The sequence below is a fragment of the Mercenaria mercenaria genome, chromosome 17, assembly GCF_021730395.1.
Source record: "Mercenaria mercenaria strain notata chromosome 17, MADL_Memer_1, whole genome shotgun sequence".
Lineage (NCBI taxonomy): Eukaryota > Metazoa > Mollusca > Bivalvia > Venerida > Veneridae > Mercenaria > Mercenaria mercenaria.
In genome coordinates this window covers 6,766,325-6,787,680 of record NC_069377.1, presented here as the reverse complement: position 1 = coordinate 6,787,680, position 21,356 = coordinate 6,766,325, and the positions used below count along the sequence as shown (strand labels likewise).

General features: G+C 35.4%; 1 protein-coding gene across 6 annotated transcripts in view; it reads left to right on the top strand.

Annotated features, from left to right (window-relative positions):
* The window catches only part of LOC123535593 (EF-hand calcium-binding domain-containing protein 4B-like), a 72,281-nt gene extending 55,734 nt beyond the window's left edge, over positions 1 to 16,547 (top strand). For all 6 annotated transcript variants that reach the window (XM_045318300.2, XM_045318297.2, XM_045318302.2 and 3 more), the window contains 7 exons: positions 6,542 to 6,620; positions 7,101 to 7,233; positions 7,748 to 7,829; positions 9,373 to 9,487; positions 10,541 to 10,651; positions 11,481 to 11,557; positions 14,130 to 16,547. In XM_045318300.2, coding sequence (XP_045174235.2) covers positions 6,542 to 6,620; positions 7,101 to 7,233; positions 7,748 to 7,829; positions 9,373 to 9,487; positions 10,541 to 10,651; positions 11,481 to 11,557; positions 14,130 to 14,214 — 682 coding nt within the window. In that variant the 3' untranslated portion in view covers positions 14,215 to 16,547. The remainder of the gene's footprint in view (positions 1 to 6,541; positions 6,621 to 7,100; positions 7,234 to 7,747; positions 7,830 to 9,372; positions 9,488 to 10,540; positions 10,652 to 11,480; positions 11,558 to 14,129) is intronic.
* Positions 16,548 to 21,356: the final 4,809 nt, after the last annotated feature.

Below are 21,356 nucleotides of genomic sequence, written 5' to 3'. Positions count from 1 at the left end.
TCATTGAGGTTTTATGGTATATGGTACGGGTCATTGAGGTTTTATGGTATATGGTACCAGTCATTGAGGTTTTATGGTATATGATACCAGTCAATGCAGTTTAACAGTTTGTGGTATCAGTCAGTGAGGATTGATGGTATATGGTACCAGTCAATGAGGTTTGATGGTATATGGTTCCAGTCATAGGGGTTTTACGGTATATGGTACCAGTCATTGAGGTTTTAGTGTATATGGTACCAGTCATTGAGGTTTTATAGTATATGATACCAGTCAATGAGGTTTTACGGTATATGATACGGGTCATTCAGGTTTATTCGTATATGGTACCAGTCATTGAGGTTTTATGATATATGGTACGGGTCATTGAGGTTTATTGGTATATGGTACCAGTCATTGAGGTTTTATGGTATATGGTACCAGTCATTGAGGTTTTATGGTATATGATACGGGTCATTGAGGTTTTATGGTATGTGGTACCAGTCAATGCAGTTTTACAGTAGGTGGTACCAGTCAATGCAGTTTTACAGTAGGTTGTACCAGTCAGTGAGGTTTTCCAGTATATGGTACCAGCCATTGGGGTTTTAGTGTATATGGTACCAGTCAGTGAGGTTTTACAGTGAATGGTACCAGTCATTGGAGTTTTACAGTATATGATACTGTATAGTGAGCTTTTAAAGTATATGGTACCAGTCAATGAGGTTTAATGGTATATGGTACCAGTCAATGCAGTTTTACAGTATGTGGTACTAGTCAGTGAGGTTTAACAGTATATGGTACCAGTCAATGAGGTTTGATGGTATATGGTTCCAGTCATTGGGGTTTTATGGTATATGATACAGGTCATTGAGGTTTTATGGTATGTGATACCAGTCAATGCAGTTTTACAGTAGGTGGTACCAGTCAATGCAGTTTTACAGTAGGTTGTACCAGTCAGTGAGGTTTTCCAGTATATGGTACCAGTCATTGGGGTTTTACGGTATATGGTACCAGTCAGTGAGTTTTTACAGTGAATGGTACCAGTCATTGGAGTTTTACAGTATATGATACTGTATAGTGAGATTTTACAGTATATGGTACCAGTCAATGAGGTTTAATGGTATATGGTACCAGTCAATGCATTTTTACAGTATGTGGTACTAGTCAGTGAGGTTTAACAGTATATGGTACCAGTCAATGAGGTTTGATGGTATATGGTTCCAGTCATTGGGGTTTTACGGTATATGGTACCAGTCATTGAGGTTTTAGTGTATATGGTACCAGTCATTGTGGTTTTTATAGTATATGGTATGAGTCAATGAGGTTTTATGGTATGGGTCATTGAGGTTTTATGGTATATGGTACCAATCATTGAGGTTTCATGGTATATGGTACCAGTCATTGAGGTTTTATTGTATATGGTACCAATCATTGAGGTTTCATGGTATATGGTATGGGTCATTGAAGTTCTATGGTATATGGTACCAGTCATTGAGGTTTTATGGTATATGGTACCAGTCATTGAGGTTTTATGGTATATTGTACCAATCATTGAGGTTTTATGGTATGGGTCATTGAGGTTGTATGGTATATGGTACCAGTCATTGAGGTTGTATGGTATATGGTACCAGTCATTGAGGTTGTATGGTATATGGTACCAGTCATTGAGGTTTTATGGTATATGGTACCAGTCATTGAGGTTTTATGGTATATGGTATGGGTCATTGAGGTTTTATGGTATATGGTACCAGTCATTGAGGTTTTATGGTATATGATACCAGTCAATGCAGTTTAACAGTATGTGGTACCAGTCAGTGAGGTTTGATGGTATATGGTACCAGCCAATGAGGTTTGATGGTATATGGTTCCAGTCATAGGGGTTTTACGGTATATGGTACCAGTCATTGAGGTTTTAGTGTATATGGTACCAGTCATTGAGGTTTTATGGTATATGGTATGGGTCATTGAGGTTGTATGGTATATGGTACCAGTCATTGAGGTATATGGTATGGGTCATTGAAGTTGTATGGTATATGGTACCAGTCATTGAGGTTTTATGGTATATGGTACCAGTCATTGAGGTTGTATGGTATATGGTACCAGTCATTGAGGTATATGGTATGGGTCATTGAGGTTGTATGGTATATGGTACCAGTCATTGAGGTTTTATGGTATATGGTACCAGTCATTGAGGTTTTATGGTATATGGTACCAGTCATTGAGGTTTTATGGTATATGGTACCAGTCATTGAGGTTTTATGGTGTATGGTACCAATCATTGAGGTTTTATGGTATATGGTACCAATCATTGAGGTTTTATAGTATATGGTACCAGTCATTGAGGTTTTATGGTATATGGTAACAATCATTGAGGTTTTATAGTATATGGTACCAGTCAATGAGGTTTTACAGTATATGGTACCATGCAGTCAGTGAGGTTTTATGGTATATGGTATGGGTCATTTAGGTTTTATGGTAGCAATCAATGAGGTTTTACAGTATATGGTACCAGTCATTGAGGTTTTATATTATCTGGTACTCGTCAATGAGGTTTTATTCCATATTACTCGACATAAAATAAGAACATGTACCATTCTTTGTCTTTTATTTATCTCATTGTTATACTGTTAAATATTTTAAGATCATATAACACATTATGACGAACAAATGACTTAAAATACTTGATTTCTAAATTAATATATTCTACATCTGCTAAGGTAAATGCATCAATAGATCTGAGAAAACATTGAAAAGTTAAGTTGGCATGTTTTTGGCCGCTCTATCTTCAAGCGAGAGGAGACCAGGCGCAAGCATGAGACAACACGCGATGCGATGACCCCTAAAAACCGCAGACGGCACCCAGCACACGGACCACACCCGAATGTATGACAGCAGACCTCAGCTCACCACGGCTCCGCACCAAAACGATGCCACGAAGCAAGTCAAGAGCTGCTACCAAACACTCGGTGCTAGAAAGCTGTCTGATATATGTCTGTGCTAAAACAAGAACGCAATATTGGCATTATTGTCCACGAAAACAGCACCCGTTAAATATTCTTGAGACAGCCCAATTCTTCAGCTAGTAAAACCAAAATACGGACTGACCGGGCCTACCACACAAGACACCAACTGATACACCCCAGACACACTTCACCTTGCAAGAAGCAACGCAACATAGGCACCACACAACATTATAGTGAAGCATTACAGACAACGGAATGCAACCTGGGCCTCACCAGTACCATTGTGATGCATTACAGACACTTCATATCACAAGAAACAACGCAACATAGGCATTACCAACACTATAGTGAAGCACTATGGACAACGGAATGCAACTTGGGCCTCACCAGTACCATAGTGATACATTACAGACACAACCTAGGTTTCGCCAATACTGTAATTATTCACTATAGAAGCTTCACTACGCAAAAAAGCAAAGCAACCTAGGCATCACCAGACCTATAGTGGTGCACTACAACCACTTCACAAGCAAGCAACGCAACGCAATGCAATCTAGGACTCGCCAGTACTATAAGGACGAAATCCTAGTGACCCGAAGCAACTTCAGGTCAACCAACCTTAAATAGCAAGGTGCATCTTTTGCAATGAACAACCTTTGGTGCACTGTTTAAGACAATAATGCCCTTGTGATAGGCCCGATAAAGGCAAACATAGTTTCACCAAACTGAGCGGACCGTGTCCATAACTGACAGATGACAACGCTAATTACACTGAACTGTTCCGAATAAAATTCATCACACCAAACGCATAGATATATCTCTAGTTCGGCATCAACCGTATAAATCGCCACAAAACAAACACCCAACCGGTTATTGTTTAGTAATCTAATTAACTCGATATCTCGCCTGATCCCCTCAATTCAACATTATTTGAGCGACAGTCCTAACATTTAAGGTATAATTACCGATTCATAAAAATTACATAACACAGAAATAACTGCCAGTGAGCCTTATCTTTTATCTAGAAGCTAAGATATAAATGAAAATACCTAAGCTAAAGTAATACACAAGTTCATGTAATTTCTTTTCCCATATATTCTTTTACAGAAAATGTCTTAAACATTGATTTAATTTCCGATGTCCTAAAAAAGCACACAGTTCCAGTTAAAAACATTCTAACGAATGCTGTTATTTATCAACACAATACACCTGAATTCCATAAATCGGGAACTATCCAAAAGTTAATTTCCAGGAAGTATCTACGGTACTTTGAAGTTCCTTCGACTTGGCTTCTATCACAGAACATTCATTCGTAACTTCTTTGAGTATGATTATAATTGGGATATCGGAGACTTCACAGTGTACGTTGCACTAACAGCTCACTGACATCTTCAATAAATGCCATATAAGAAATCGGTACCCTGAAAGTATACAAAACGCAGCAAATCTGACACAAATTTCTCCAAAATGTCAGGTCTTTCACCAAAAACTAAGTTAACCATAAAAAATTACTGCATTAGCAACTTTAGGGGTGTGGCGGGAGGGTAAGTTTATCTTTACTGAACGACATGAAGAAGAACAGTAGATTCTGTCAGTCAGTGTATAATAACGGTCTATTCGCCCTTTCAGACGCAATGTGAGAAATCTGCACGGGCTTTTTGCTTTTATATCGAACAACTGGCTGTGTTCTCGGCTCGCTGAACATGCACATCAGTACTGTATTGATAAAACGAGAACCAGTTCAACTGAATAATAAAGGCCGATTAATCCCGAATCCTTAGCAACTAACAAACATTTTAAGTCTCGAGGAATAAATGAAATTATTTTAAAGAAATAATTTATATTATGGTATATGGTTCCAGTCATTGAGATTTTATGGTATATGGTACCAGTCATTGAGGTTTTATAGTATCTGGTACCAATAATGAGGTTTTATGGTATATGGTACCAGTCATTGAGGGTTTATGGTATATGGTACCAGTCATTGAGGTTTTATAGTATATGGTACCAATCAATGAGGTTTTACAGTATATGATACCAGTCATTGAGGTTTTATAGTATATGGTACCAGTCATTGAGGTTTTAGAGTGTATGGTACCAGTCATTGAGGTTTTATAGTATATGATACCAATCAATGAGGTTTTTATGGTATATGGTACCAGTCATTTGGGTTTTACGGTATATGGTACCAGTCAATGAGATTTGGGTTTTACAGTATATGGTACCAATCAATGAGGTTTTATGGTATATGGTACCAGTCAATGCAGTTTTACAGTATGTTGTACCAGTCAATGAGGTTTTACAGTATATGGTACCAGTCATTGAGGTGTTATAGTATATGGTACCAATCATGGAAGTTTTATTGTATATGGTACCAGTCAATGCAGATTAACAGTATGTGGTACCAGTCAATAAGATTTTACAATATATGGTACCAGTCAATGAGGTTTTACAGTATTTGGTACCAGTGATTGAAGTTTTACGGTATATGGTACCAGTCAATGCAGTTTTACAGTATGTTGTACCAGTCATTGAGGTTTTATAGTATATGGTAACAATCATTGAGGTTTTACAGTATATGGTACCAGTTAGTATTTTGAAAGTTTGCGTTTTTTCAGAATATTGAATGATTTAACTACATTTGTGAATGAGACACTTTAGGCTTTATTTAATATTTTTTAAATGTGATATGTAATTCTTGTCCGAAATATGTTTTATATATGAGTCACATGCTGCTGCAGTTTTTCAGACAAGAAATATGTTTAACATTTAAAGCTTACAGCTATCCTGCAATAATCCCAGAATGCTTGCATGCTTGTTAGTACACTTGCTTGATGCTCTCTAGACAGTGGGTGTAAAATTTACATTATATATATTTTTCCTTTCATTTTGTTTGTTGTAAAGTGTGTTGATTTTAATTTTAATAAGTTCTGTTTTTGTAAGGTGGCAAAGAGTAAAGATTCAGAAATGAAGACCTTTTTTTTCCATAAAAGATTCACAGATTATAACTTTGACTTAGCAGTATAATGTTAAGAAACTTATTTATAGAAATAACAGAATTAAATGAAAACAATTTTTTTAGGAAAATTGATAATTGTAGTCTGGATTTTCTTAATGTTTATCCTTTAAGGTGGCATATGACACTAATATATAGAAGTTTATACATTAAAATGCAGTAAAATCTTTTGGAATAAGTGGTTACTCCTAGCTTTGATAAAAAGTAGATGATAGGTAAAATATTTAATTTCCTTTAGTGAATTCTATCAAGATTTTGACAAATAAAATTTCACGGAGCATTATATTTCACCTTAAAAAGACAAAAGTGGGTCAGACTTCTAAAAATTCACAGTGCATTTTACACTACCTTAAAAAACAAGTGAGTCAGTTTTCTAATCTTGCACAGAGCGTTTTATGAGTTCTTGATGTTTAACATTAATAACAGTATACTCAAGAATAAATTATTCAGAGCTAGAAGTAATTTGTTATGTCTTTTAAATCTTAGCATTCATTTGCATAGAGATGTAAACAGAGATTTAAAGAATTTTCAAGCATGTATCCACTACATGTACGGTATTTCACTGCTTGATCAATATTTGTTACAGTAGTCCAAGTTCATTTTCTCCAAACTCCCAAAGAGTGCAGCCGGTCGGTGCAGATGAACTTACAGATTCTGGAATACAGGTGAGGTATATTTTAAAATTTATATAAAAAACTAATTTGTTATACCTGATGACTAGTTTTAACGATTATCAAAATTTACAGTTCATTTTATACTTGTAAAATAGGAGCATTAGCGAGATGATTCCAGTCTACCTTTTGACAAATAAATCATTTTTACCTTGACATACTAAAAACAGGTATAGTTCCAAAAGCGTGATAATATTATGATATGATAATGAAATAAAGAAATTTTTGTTTTGCTGGATATTGTGAAACCAGTTCAGATTATCATTGTCACATGACATGTCTAAGAGCAAGATGTATAACAGCATTTCCCAAAATATTTGCTCATCCAATATGAAATATTATGATAAACCTCCATAATATTATGTGAATCTCTTCTAAGAATTCTTGCACAACGATTGAGGTGTTTCATTTTACCAGTGACTGTTGTTAGAGACAGTAAATTGATCCTTTCCTATCACATAATCTGTATTACAGACTGGTACCGAGTCTACACCACTACAGAGAGTGTTCAAAGTTGTGTTTGTCGGCGACTCGGGTGTCGGAAAATCCAGCTTTATACATAGATTCTGTAAAAGCTATTTCAAGGCATCATATGCAGCCACTATTGGTAAGATATGTATTATTTGTATAAGTCCGTTTAAATAAAGAGTTGAACAGTGGTTGCAAAGAAAGAAAACAACTGATTTATGGCAGTGGAATATCATTCTGGTTAGAGATTATAAATTTGAATATTGAAACCAGTCTCTGAATGCCGCTTTGCAATTGGTTTATTTCAAATTTGTCCATAGGAACAACCAGTCTAATGCTAGAGTGATAAGACTGGTCTCCAGACATAATTTTGTAACCTTGGACCATGCTCAGAAGTTTACAAAATAGAAACTGTGCACAGTTTGGAAGACTCCTATGACATGGGAACCTTGCATCTAAAGGTGTTTTATGATGTGCTGCACCTAGTACTTTATACCAAAGATGCATTGATGTATATGACAAAGAAGATAACTTATTGTAAGCAAATGATTTTGATGCTAAAAAAAAGATTCATTTCATAGCTGAACATAAACTGGAATTGATCTCGGGTAATATGGTACTTTCAATAATTTTGTACTTGTATCCCCTTACAGGTGTAGATTTTCAAATAAAGAACCTGCCAATCGAGAATCAGATCATTGTTTTACAGTTATGGGATACAGCTGGTCAAGAAAGGTAAGTTTATAAAGTTGTGCCTCGCCATTCATTTGAATTCTGTGTTAGAAAACTCCCTCTGTTATAGATTTATCCATGTTCTTAAAGTTTGCCAAATTAAAGTCTTAACTAAAATCCTAAAATAGATACATTGGTACTTTGATATAGAGGGGTGCCTAGTAACTCTCCAAAATAGGATTTATTTTTTGCAAACAGATTAGATCTGAGTTAATATCTCTGAAGATATGATTTTCATGTAAGCACATTTTTAGCTCGACTATTCAAAGTTAGCGTGAGCGTCACACAAGTGTTAAAGTTTGCGTACCACCCCAAATATTTTCAAAGTCCATTGAGATATTGCTTTCATATTTTGCATACTTGTTTACCATCATGACCCCAGTCTGTAAAAAGGAGGAGGCAACTCTATCAAGCATTTTCACTGAATTATGGCCCTTTTTCGACTTAGAATAAATGTTAAAGTTTGCGTACCACCCCAAATATTTTCAAAGTCCATTGAGATATTGCTTTCATATTCTGCATACTTGTTTACCATCATGACCCCAGTCTGTAAAAAGGAGGAGGCAACTCTTTCAAGCATTTTGACTGAATTATGGCCCCTTTTCGACTTAGAATAAATGTTAAAGTTTGTGTACCACCCCAAATATTTTCAAAGTCCATTGAGATATTGCTTTCATATTTTGCATACTTGTTTACCATCATGACCCCAGTCTGTAAACAGGAGCAGACAACTCTATCAAGCATTTTGACTGAATTATGGCCCCTTTTCGACTTAGAATATGCTTATTGTAATGTTAAAGTTTTACTCACAGCTTATATTATACTATCAAGCACTAAGAATAGTCGAGCGCGCTGTCAACTGACAGCTCTTGTTAAGCACATGCCATGATGGCCTTATTTTGGTAATATATATAGACAGGTGTCAAAAGAGTCTATAGAAAATCCTAACAATGCTAGCATCTTTAGTGTTTTGGGGAATATTATTCCATTTGGAAACTGAAATATTTAGCATTATTACTCAGAGTCTAAATTGTTAACTTTGAATATTATACAGAAGGTTATGAAATGGCTTTGAGACTATAAAATAGGGTTTGGAGAATAGTCGAGCGCGCTGTCAACTGACAGCTCTTGTTAAGCACATGCCATGATGGCCTTATTTTGGTAATATATATAGACAGGTGTCAAAAGAGTCTATAGAAAATCCTAACAATGCTAGCATCTTTAGTGTTTTGGGGAATATTATTCCATTTGGAAACTGAAATATTTAGCATTATTACTCAGAGTCTAAATTGTTAACTTTGAATATTATACAGAAGGTTATGAAATGGCTTTGAGACTATAAAATAGGGTTTGGAAACTAAAAAATAGGGTTAAGATATATAGAGTCACAAACCTTCAGGATATGACTTATATCTTGACAAGTTTGACATTTGTTATTAGCACATTGTAAATAGATTATTTTTGCAAGTCAGCTATATGATTAAGTACTTGTAAACATTTAACAAACGTTATTTTTGTTTTGCAGTACACTATTTTTCTTCTTCAGGTTCCGTAGTATAACCAAACAGTACTTCAGAAAAGCAGATGGAGTTGTGGTGATGTACGATGTTACCTCGGAAACGTCCTTTACCAATGTGAGAAACTGGATGACCAGTGTTCAGGTATACAGTCTCAGAGAAGAATGTACTTTATTGGTCAAGTTATTTTAAAACAACACTAATAGTGAATGAAATTTTGCTGAATTTGTCCAAATTTGTGTTGTGCATTTCTCAAAAAGTATTTGACCAAGAGTTGCCAAACATCTTGTTACTCAGTGTGTGAAGTTACATACCCAGGGTTTTGTTTGGGATTTCACTTAGTTACACCAGAGGTTTGGTCATTGACCTAGTCAAAAGTATGCATAAATGGCCTAAAAGGTCTTGTTTTTTGTTGCAGTCTCAGAAATTATTTGATCTGAGTCATGAATGTATGGGTGTTAGCCAGCACTTGAAGTTGTGCATCAGGGTTTTGTTTGTGATTTCAGTTAGCATGTTAGATCAGAGTTATGACCCTATGACCCTTAATAAATATAAAGAACCTAAAAGTTTGTGTCATATGTATCTCCAAAAGTATTTGACCTGAAGTCGTTTGTAAAACTTAATCTAGGAAAATTGTTCAGCATATGAAGTTGTACATCTGGGTATGGGGTTTTGTTTGGCATTTACTACCCCTCCCCCCACCCCCCCTCAAACCCGCACATGCACAAACAAGCACACATCTTCCAGTTTCTTTTATCTTTTGTTTCTTGGCAAGTTTGAAGTGTCTTTACACCCAATACCCAAACACGTCCCTCCCAATTCCCTTCATCCTTACCTGAAGGTTATATGACCAAATACAATATGACTGCACAGTGACAGTAAGTAATTTGTTTAAAAAACCTGTCAGTTAAATTCATATTGTGACTAGTTACACATTGATAAAACATGTACTGTTATGAACCTTATACACAATAGAAGTACTGTTTATACACACAAACATGTTTATTTTGTGTTAACATAGATGCTGTATAGTAACTGCTCATCATTTTCAAATATGAAAAATGGGCATAGTACAGCTTTAGCATAATACCTGTGTTAACATACAGATGTGTAAGTTCGCAGCAAATGTGTTATTTTCACCCTATTCCTGGCTGTAAATCAAAGGAGAAATTATTCAATTAAATTTGACTATAACAGGATGGTGCAAGTGATGATGCGGTTCTTGTGTTGCTAGGCAACAAAAACGATCTACCAGAAGATGATGATACAAAAGCTGTCAAAATGAAAGATGGATCTCGACTGGCTGATGTAAGTGGATTTATAAGTCATTTCTGAAGGTTAGAATTAAGTTATGTTTAAATATTTCATATTTTTTTAATTCAAAAATTAACATATGTTTAAGCCATTGCTTAGTTGAAATTTCTCAGACAGAAAATTATACTTTATTTGATTTTTCTGTGTGATTTTATTTCACATTTTACCTGAATAATGCGGTTAGAGAAGTGATATAAATTTGATCAAACTTAACTTATTGCTGAGCTTCAAGACAACCAAGAATAAGTAAAAAAAAGTCTGCACTGAAATTCAAGGTCAGAGTTTTTGATGTCTTATCTTTTCATGTTGTTCACCCTTACCATGCTGGACAAGATTGATTCTGCCTTTGCGGCCAGTGTAGATCATGATCAGCCTGCACATCCATGCAGTCTGATCATGATTTGCGCTATTCGGTCAGTAATTTTTAGTAAACACCCCTTATAACAGTTAATGGTAGTCCAAATTGGAAGATGGACAAGTTCATTATAGAAATTTAGCAGGTTAAGGGTTAATTTTTGGAAACCTTGCTTGGGGTGTAGAATTCTCCATGTGAAGAAGCCATCCAGCTGGCTCACAGGAAGTCTGTGGTTCTACCCAGATATGCACCCATGCCCCAAACAATGCTCGGATGGGCACCTGGGGTCTTACTCCACCATCAAAGTTGGAAAAGTCTCCATATGACCTAAATTGTGTTGGCTTATCTCTAAACCCCAAAAAAAGAAACATAAATTTTCATCTGTTTTTCTCTTGTTCATGTATTTACACGTTGATTAATAGTAGTTACTACAGCGTACAAATATTTTCTTTATCATGTTTTTTTTAGGAATATGGTACATTGTTTTATGAGACAAGCGCTCTTAGTGGGGAAAATGTTAACAATGCAATGGAAGCCCTTGCAAGGTATTCTTTTATACATACAGTAAAAATTCGATATCTCAAACTCTCCTACTGTAGAAGCACATATTTTTGCAGGGTCAAAAGTTTACGAATTTGAAATTTTGAGAATGTTTGCAAGGTTTGATATTCGGGAAATTGTTAAAATAGTATTCTATTTTAGTTTAAATTATACTAATGATAAATATTTATGTGAGGATTAATTTTGCAAATGTAAGGCCTCGCAAATATAGCGAAAGTTAAACCCTCATGAACGTTTCTGCTTTTACAGTATTTTGAAATGAGGGCTTATTCAGGTTCCATCAGAGTTCTGTGGATTTCACTCCATTTATGACAAATTGTACATACTGTGATTTCAATGTCAAAATAAATTTGAGGTCCTGAGGCTGTCAGTCGGATTCATATTTATTTAAATCTCTATTTATCAAAGTAAAAGTTTTTTCCTGAAAAAAGGTATCTGCGGATCTCTCTAAATTGTTTCGGTACTTGTAACATGTGTAAATGTTGAGTTCTGCTCAACCCGGGGCTAGAGGGTGTGGATGGTAGCATGCATTTCCACTGCTGTCCCTGAACAGACTCATGCAATCAAACCGAGCCTGCAACATTTTCATTTTTGTCTTGTTGAGCGACCTGTGGAGTTCCACTTTTTATGCCCCACTTTGAAGAAGGAGGGGTATATTGTTTTGCAGATGTTGGTCATTTGGGGGGAATGTAGACCAATCCATTTCCAGATGATAACTCAAGAACGCTTGGGCCTAGGATCATGAAAGTTGATAGGGAGGTTGGTCATCACCAGCAGATAACCCCTATTGATATTGAGATCAGTATGTCAAAGGTCAAGGTCACAGTGACACAGAACAGTTAAACGGTTTCCGGATGATAACTCAAGAATGCTCAGGCCTAGGATCATGAAAATTGATAGGGAGGTTGGTCATGACCAGCAGATGACACCTATTGATTTTGAGGTCAGTAGGTCAAAGTTCAAGGTCACATTGGCCAGGAACAGTTAAACAGTTTCCGGACGATAATTCAAAAACGCTTGGGTCAAGGATCATTAGAGTTGATAGAGAGGTTAATCATGACCAGCAGATGACCCCTATTGATTTTGAGGTCAGTAGGTCAAAGGTCAAGGTTACAGTGACCCAGAACAGTAAAACCGTTTTCAGACAATTACTTGAGAATGCTTGGTCCTAGGATCACGAAACTGGATAGGGAGGTTGTTCATGACCTGTAGATGACACCTATAGATTTTGAAATCAGTAGGCCAAATGTCAAGGTCACAATGATCTGTAACAGTTAAACCCTTTCTGGACGATAACTTGAGAATGCTTGAGCGTAGGATCAAGAAACTTATTAGACAGGTTAATCATGACCAGCAGATGACCCCTGTTGATTTTGAGGTCAGTAGGTCAAAGGTCAAGGTCATATTGAACCAGAACAGTAGAACTTTTGTTTACAGTGAGCAAATAATTTCAGTTCCTTGTGCAATGAATAAATGCATCAAAGGGGCCATTTCGTGCTCTACGAGCTCTTGTTCTATTTTAATAGTGATTATTACTAAATCAAAAGTAAGGGAAGGATCTTGCACAGGAATATTTGAGATTGACTGATATAGCTGATATAAATACAAATGTTTTTTTACAGAAGTGAAATTCCTTAAGGACGTATGCTAGAATTTGGTGCGAAAATTTTTCCAATAACAGAATTTCTTCAAACTTTGGATATTGAAGGACAATCATCTAAGAAACAAAAAAATGCAATAAAAATCATAGGTCACCGCTATCAAAAAAGAGTTATCTGCCCTTGAAAACGGCATTTCCCCCAAAAATGACGTTTTCAAGGGCAGATAACTCTTTTTCAATACCGGTGACCTATGATTTTTATTGCATATTTTTGTTTCTTAGATGATTGTCCTTCAATATCCAAAGTTTAAAGAAATTCTGTTATTGGGAAAATTTTCACCCATCTTATATACAGGGAATTCTAGCATACGCCTTTAAGCTACCAGTTTTTGTCGATCATAAAATTTGTTTCGTCTTTTTTCTTTGCTGAACAACCCCTCAAGTTATTTTAAAGTCCACTTAGATCGACAGCCTCTTTTCTGCTCACCTAAACCATAGGTTAGCGAAGGGTTTAGGGGGAGCTTTTAGTATAGGAGGATTTTCATGTATAAGGTTTCTGTTGTCAATATTTGCACTTAATCATCTTCTCCTCTGAAAGTACTGGTCAGAATTACACCAGACTTGGTCTGTAGCATCATTGTAAAGTCCTCTCTCAGTTTTTTGTTGTTTTTTTTTTCTATTTGGGGACTTGACCCCATTTAGCTGTTAACAGTAGAAGAACCTTTAAACTATTCCTCATGAACCACTTGATGAATCTTCATCTTAATATGTAGTATCATTGTAAGTTTTTCTAAGTTCAGGATATTTTAAGATTAATAACCTTAGGATATTCTAAAGCAGAGAGCCTTTTTTCTTACCTCGGGGCATTTCAAAGATGGACAGTCACAGGGTTTTCTAAAATCCGCAACCTCTATTCTAACCTCTAGGTATTTTAAGAGTCACTTTTCTATTTTCAGGGTATTAAAGGAGAAAGAAGACAAAGAGATAGAGAAATCCTTCCGTCTTGAGGATGAACCGAAAAAGAAAGGCTGCTGCAGTTGATCCTAGTTTTCCTAATCTCTGTTGACAGATCAACACTGCCAAATTTCACATTTCGAGTGTTCAACGCAATAAGGGCGTATCTACATATGATTATTATATGTAGATACGCCCTTATTGCGTTGAACCCTCGATTTGATACATGATATGTATTGCTTTAATTTCAAGATAGATAATGATGTTCACCAAGATTTGCTCATTTTGTCTTTTAACTTACTTTTAAATTAGCTCATAAAATTATGCAAGATTTAACTTACTTTTAAGTAAGGTCATATGCAAGATTTGGGTTACTTTTTAGTTAGGTCATATGCAAGATTTAACTTACTTTTAAATTAGCTCAGATGCAAGATTTGAGTTATTTTTTAGTTAGGTCATATGCAAGATTTAACTTACTTTTAAATTAGCTCAGATGCAAGATTTGACTTACTTTTAAGTAAGGTCATATGCAAGATTTAAGTTGCTTTGAATAAGCTCTGATGCAAGATTTAACTTGCTTTCAAATTAGGTCAGATGCAAGATTTAATGTACTTTTAAATTAGCTCAGATGCTTTTAAATAAGCTTAGATTCAAGAATTTTGAAAAACAAAAGAGTAAAAGCACTTGATACTACAGAATAATACTGTTAATTTTTTTTTAATGTAGCAGTTATGTATTTTACTATTCCAATGAATTGCTTGCATTTGCAATAATGATTGTAATGTTAGTAATATTTTTCTATTTTGAGTATAAGAAATTAAGCTTTATATCCTTATTGACTGTTTTCACTTCGGTAAAAAGTCCCATATATCAATACAACTATAGAACCATTCACTAATATTGTACTTACATGAAATTCAGTGCATATATTTGGCCTTGAAAGCAGCTAAATACAGTATAGATTTTGCATGGCTTTATTGTACAGAACAATGGCATATATTTCCAAGTGACATCATTTCAAATACATGAAATTGTCAGCTATGATAATTTGTTATAGGTTAAATGCAAGGTAGTGAATAACAAATAGCATAGTTTGCAAACTAATATAAATGCAAAGGTGTTCTGAATTTGTGCAATATTTCATAGTTTGCTTTTACATTTTCTTGTATATATACTTTTTACATTAAAGCTACATTGATTAATGCTGAAAATTATTGTAAAATTTTCAGCTTTGTTATTATGACCTCTTTCAAATAAAAGGGGTTATATTGTTCTGTCAATGTAGGTTCGTCAGTCCGTCTATAGACAATTTGTTTTCTGCTGAGTAACTAGGGAACACTTCGGACTACATTGTTTAGTCTTCATAGGATGATTGCCTGGGGTCAGTTGATGGGAGTCAGTAGTTTAAAGGTCAAGGTCACAGTAACCTTTAGACTGAAAAACAATTCCTGTTTTATAACTGGGGAAGGCTTATGGCTACAAAAGTCGAACTTCATATAAGATCAGTGTTATTGAATAGAAGATGACCACATTCTTTTTTAGTTGATATCTATATAGTTTAATGGTTTACGTCTGAATTTAGTTAAATTTGCAATGTTATCAATTTTGATTCCAAATAACTTCCCTAAAACTTATGCATACTTGCACAAGTATGAACAAGTATCATAACCCTGTTCTATTCAACATTTCTTGTATTATTTATGTCCAAACAATGATAAAGTTGTTATTTTTCTCTTAAAGAGGTTTTGTGAAGTCCTTTCTAAATACATGTACATAGAGTCATGTTATTTTTTTTTTTTTGTAAATTGTATTGTTTTAATTGAGTTGTGTTAAACAAGATTGAAGTTGGGGAACAGCTTTCTCAAAATTGTGTTGCTTGGTGTTACTGCCTGGCCGCAAAACAGTTTCAAATGCAGACCCCCATGTATTTCTTTTCTAATGAATACTGGTCTAGATTTGTTGAGAAAAAGTTTAAACATTTACAGATTTGAAACTGAAATGAATTAAATTTTGTAGATTGGAAGAGTAAGTTATTTTTTTTTTATGTAATTAAGTTTTTAAGGTTGTGTCCCCTTGTTTTTATTCCAGTTTGCTACAATGACTCTGGACTGAAAACGTTATGCATGTTGGTTTTACTTTGCCTTTGAGTTGATATGTACAAGTTCTACATTGTGAATCAGATTTGCTTTAATTTAAATGATATTGCTTTAAGTAGTTTTAAACGATTTTACACAATGATTTGTCTCTGTATGGAAAAGTTATATTTGTCATGTGTAAAGTTGAATGAAATGTTCTAGTTATGTTATGAGTTGATGAATGTGATCTCGTTAAGCTGTGTCTTCCAAAGTTTTATTTTTACGTAATACGAATTATTTTATTTGTGCATGTTCACAAACTAGCCAATTAAATTTTGAACAACTGTTTTTGTTTCAGTTTCTTTTGCCTTGATGTTGGTAACTTGCCAAATTAAAAACATACAGTAAAGTTTCTTATCACTGAGTTATCACGCATATAGCCATTCAGCATGGCCCTGTTTTGTGAGGTTATTCCTTACCGTGCTGCCGACACGATTGGTTCTGCCTTTGTGACCAGTGCAGATCATGATCAGCATGCACATCCATGCAGTCTGATCATGATCTGCTCTGTTCGCTATTCAGCCAGTACCTTTTTGGTAAGCACCCCTTTAAACAGTTAATGGTACCGTCCAAAGTGGAAGATGGACAAGTTCATTATAGAAATTTAGCATGGTAAGGGTTGATACACTAACATGTGGCTCCTGCCAACTACTGGTCAATATCTTTTAGCATTTCTTTTAAATGAACCTGAGCATAGATGACAGTTGTAAAACATATTTTGTTACAAAAAAAGCACTTTACTGTCTTACTCTATCCAATGATAGTGACATATGCTCATATACATTCGCTTAAAAATACTAAAGTATACTAGCTGACAGTTAGCAGGGGCAGTGAAGAGGATGGGATACTGGCCCAAAGTGTCTGCAGCTGCAATGCAGTTGTTAGAGGCTGAATATAAACTTCTGTAACTTAAAACTTCTATGCTTTTCGATCAAAGCGCAAGAATCTATAGTTTGCAGAATCAAAAAAAGGTGTCTTGATATTCCAATGGCATACTAACTGAAAGAGTTTCCAATTTAAAATATTACCCATAACGTTATACGGTATGTTTATTAACCAGGTTTCAACATAATTTATAAATTACTAAAGCAAGTTTCCCAGAAGTTATCAGGCAGTCCTCGAAGTTGACCTAGGATAACCAAATCTTGCCTCAAGTCCATCCTTTGGTGCAGAATACAGAAGTAACTATGTACCCAGATAAGTTCCAGTTTTCGTAAAGAAGCATTCTTTTAACGTATGCCACCGGATTTTGAGATGTATTGCTTGATTCTGTATAACAACAACAACAACATCTCGATGTTAAAACAAATAACTATAACAAGAGAGACAATACCCCACTTTTTCCCCCTACCCCCTACCCCCTCCCCACTTCTCCAATCCTCGTATTGTATTTCTTTCCAAGTGCACTAATATGCGTAAGAAATTTCATTAAGTTATATGTTGTTTTGTTAGCTTGACTATACGAAGTATAAGGAGAGCAATCCTACTCGCTCCGGTGTCGGCGTCGGCGTCTTTTCGTGTCCCCACCTTGGTTAAGTTTTGGTGCACTTTCTCTTTTTTCAACTTATCTCTGTAATTACTTGATGGATTTGATTCAAACTTGAAATACTTCTTCCTCATCATCATCCACATCATCTGACTTAAGGGCCATAACTCTGGCATCAATATTTCATGAATTATCCCCCCTTTTCACTTAGATTTTCAGGTTAAAGTTTTGATGCACTTTCACTCTATCTCTTTTATTACTGAATGGATTTGAATCAAACTTAAAATAGTTGTTCAGCATCATCACCCACATCATATGACACAAGGTGCATAACTCTGGCACGATTTTTTCATGAATTATTCCCCCTTTTTACTTAGAATTTCAGGTTAAAGTTTTGGTGCACTTTCACTCTACCTCTGTTATTACTGAATGGATTTGATTCAAACTTGAAATATTTGTTCAGCATCATCACCCACATCATATGACACAAGATGCCTAACTCTGGCACAATTTTTCATGAATTATTTCCCTTTTTACAGGTTAAAGTTTTATGCACTTTCACTCTATCTCTGTTATTACTGAATGGATCTGATTCAAACTTAAACAATTGTTCAACATCATTACCCTTATCATATGACACAAGGTGCATAACTCTGGGACCAATTTTTCATGAATTATTTCCCCTTTTTACTTAGAATTTTAGGTTAAAGTTTTGATGCACTTTCACTCTGTCTCTGTTATAACTGAATGGATTTGATTCAAACTTAAAATAGTTGTTCAACATCATCACCCACACCATATGACGCAAGGTGCATAACTCTGGCACCAACTTTTCATTAATTATTCCCCCTTTTTACTTAGAATTTCAGGTTAAAGTTTTGATGCACTTTCACTCTGTCTCTGTTATTACTGAATGGATTTGATTCAAACTTAAAATAGTTGTTCAACATCATCACCCACACCAAATGATGCAAGGTGCATAACTCTGGCACCAACTTTTCATTAATTATTCCCCCTTTTTACTTAGAATTTCAGGTTAAAGTTTTGATGCACTTTCACTCTGTCTCTGTTATTACTGAATGGATTTGTTTCAAACTTAAAATAGTTGTTCAACATCATCACCCACACCAAATGATGCAAGGTGCATAACTCTGGCACCAACTTTTCATTAATTATTCCCCCTTTTTACTTAGAATTTCAGGTTAAAGTTTTATGCACTTTCACTCTATCTCTGTTATTACTGAATGGATTTGATTCAAACTTAAACAATTGTTCAGCATCATTACCCTTATCATATGACACAATGTGCATAACTCTGGGACCAATTTTTCATGAATTATTTCCCCTTTTTACTTAGAATTTTAGGTTAAAGTTTTGATGCACTTTCACTCTGTCTCTGTTATTACTGAATGGATTTGATTCAGACTTAAAATAGTTATTCAACATCATCACCAACACTATATGACACAAGCTGCTAAATCTGGCACCAATATTTAATGAATTATGCCCCTTTTTGCTTAGGATATGTACTTATATAGTGTTTTGATACATTTTATCTTTACCTCTCTTATTACTTTAAGTTGATATTTTTGACATAGACTCCGGCTATTGTAAAATATCTTCATCCACAATTGGAGTCATTAAACACTGCAGTGACAGCTCTAGTTTCCTCAGATGTGCCCAGTTTCACTATCCAGCATCGAAATAGTCGAGCACGCTGTCTCCTGTGACAGCTCTTGTTTTTTATGCCCCCAGCATCTACTGATGCGGGAGGCATATAGTGATTGTCCTGTCCGTTCGTCAGTACGAGGTTAACCAAATGGGACTGTTTCGTCTAGCATCAATACTCCTTACTAGAATGACTTGATACTAACGCAGATGTAACCTGTGACCATTCCTCATCTTCAGACATCACCTGACTTCAGTTTGACCTTGACCTTGACCTCATTTTCGACTTAGGCTGCTTTATATGGGCCATCTCTTGGTTAACCAAATGGGACCGTTTCGTCTAGCATCAATACCCCTTACAAGAATGAATTGATACTAATACAGATGTAACCTGTGACCATTCCACATCTTCAAACATCACCTGACCTCAGTTTGACCTTGACCTTGACCTCGTTTTGAACTTAGGTGCAGAATCTATCGACAAGGATGCCACCGGGGGCATCAAGCGTTTATTGAACGCAGCTCCTTGTTTAAGAGTTTGGGAGTTACTCTGAACTATACTTGCTGCTTTCGTTCAACAATACGGTTTTCAGACCACATAATAGTACGTACAGTACTAAAGGTAGGTTTTATTCCTTTTTTTTTCAAATAACTGCTGCACAAGCAATGCTTGAATCATAGTTTCTTTTGAAATGCGGTTGGATTTTTTTTAAATGATTTTGAACCCGTCTGCCGTTCCATCTTGAAACTTTGTAGAGACAGGAAAAACATATTTCACCAATTTTGAATTCATTTAGAAATTTGTTTCCATTAACAAATGTGAGTATCAAATAAATAGATGGTCCATTTGAATGTGATTTGAATGAGCATTCATTAGTTGCGAGTCAACACCTCTCAGACATTAGCACCGGCTTTAGCAGAATACTGTTATTCTAATGTATGAGCGGACTTTATTATCCTGAAGGACCTGGAAATAGTCCAAGCAAGCACGGGGGACCTTTACGGCACTTTAAAATTGTGGGTGTGATAGTTAAATAAATCTGAAAGATTCTTTGGAACCAGGACGCAACCAAGCAAAATACATTTAACAACAGACTCTATTCGAGTCTGGTCATGAGAGGCATTGAAATGTGCAGCAACCCTCAAGCCCGGCTGCCTAACATCAACATGAATTGATTGGAACTCGAGTGCTTTCGGCATTTCGGTGCGGGACAAATGATTCAAAAAGATTGTGGTCAAAACGTACCCAAGCCAAAATGTACCCAAACGGTAAAGTCAAAATATACCCAAAAAGACCAAAATGTAACCACTTAGTTAGGTCAGAATGTACCCAAAACGTCAAAATGTACCCAGTTTTAAAATATAAAATGTACCCATAAAGTCCAGGTAATATATAAGGTTAGTCCAAGTAATATATAAGGTTTTAAATATATGTAGAGTTTTTATTCAATGGTAGTGAATCATAAAAATTAAGTAATCATTGATTCACCTAGAGCATCAACACCCTATTTGAATCCAGATGAAGGTAATTAGGACAGCAGGGAAACTCGATCAAACTTGGTTGTCTTAATGTAAGTGGTCTCAAAATAAAGGTTAAACTATCCCGATTTTTAGCTCACCTGTCACATAGTGACAAGGTGAGCTTTTGTGATCACCCTTCGTCCGTCGTCTGTCCGTGCGTACGTCAACAATTTCTTGTCAGCAGGATAGTGGTTTCATTTATGATTTTATTTTAACCAAACTTGCACACAACTTGTATCACCATAAGATCTTGGTTCCTTTCTTGAACTGGCTAGATCCCATTATGGGTTCCAGAGTTATGGCCCCTAAAAGGGCCAAAATTAACTATTTTGACCTTGTCTGCATAATAGCAGCTTTATTTATGATTTGATTTTTACCAAACTTGCACACAACTTGTATCACCATAGGATCTTGGTTCC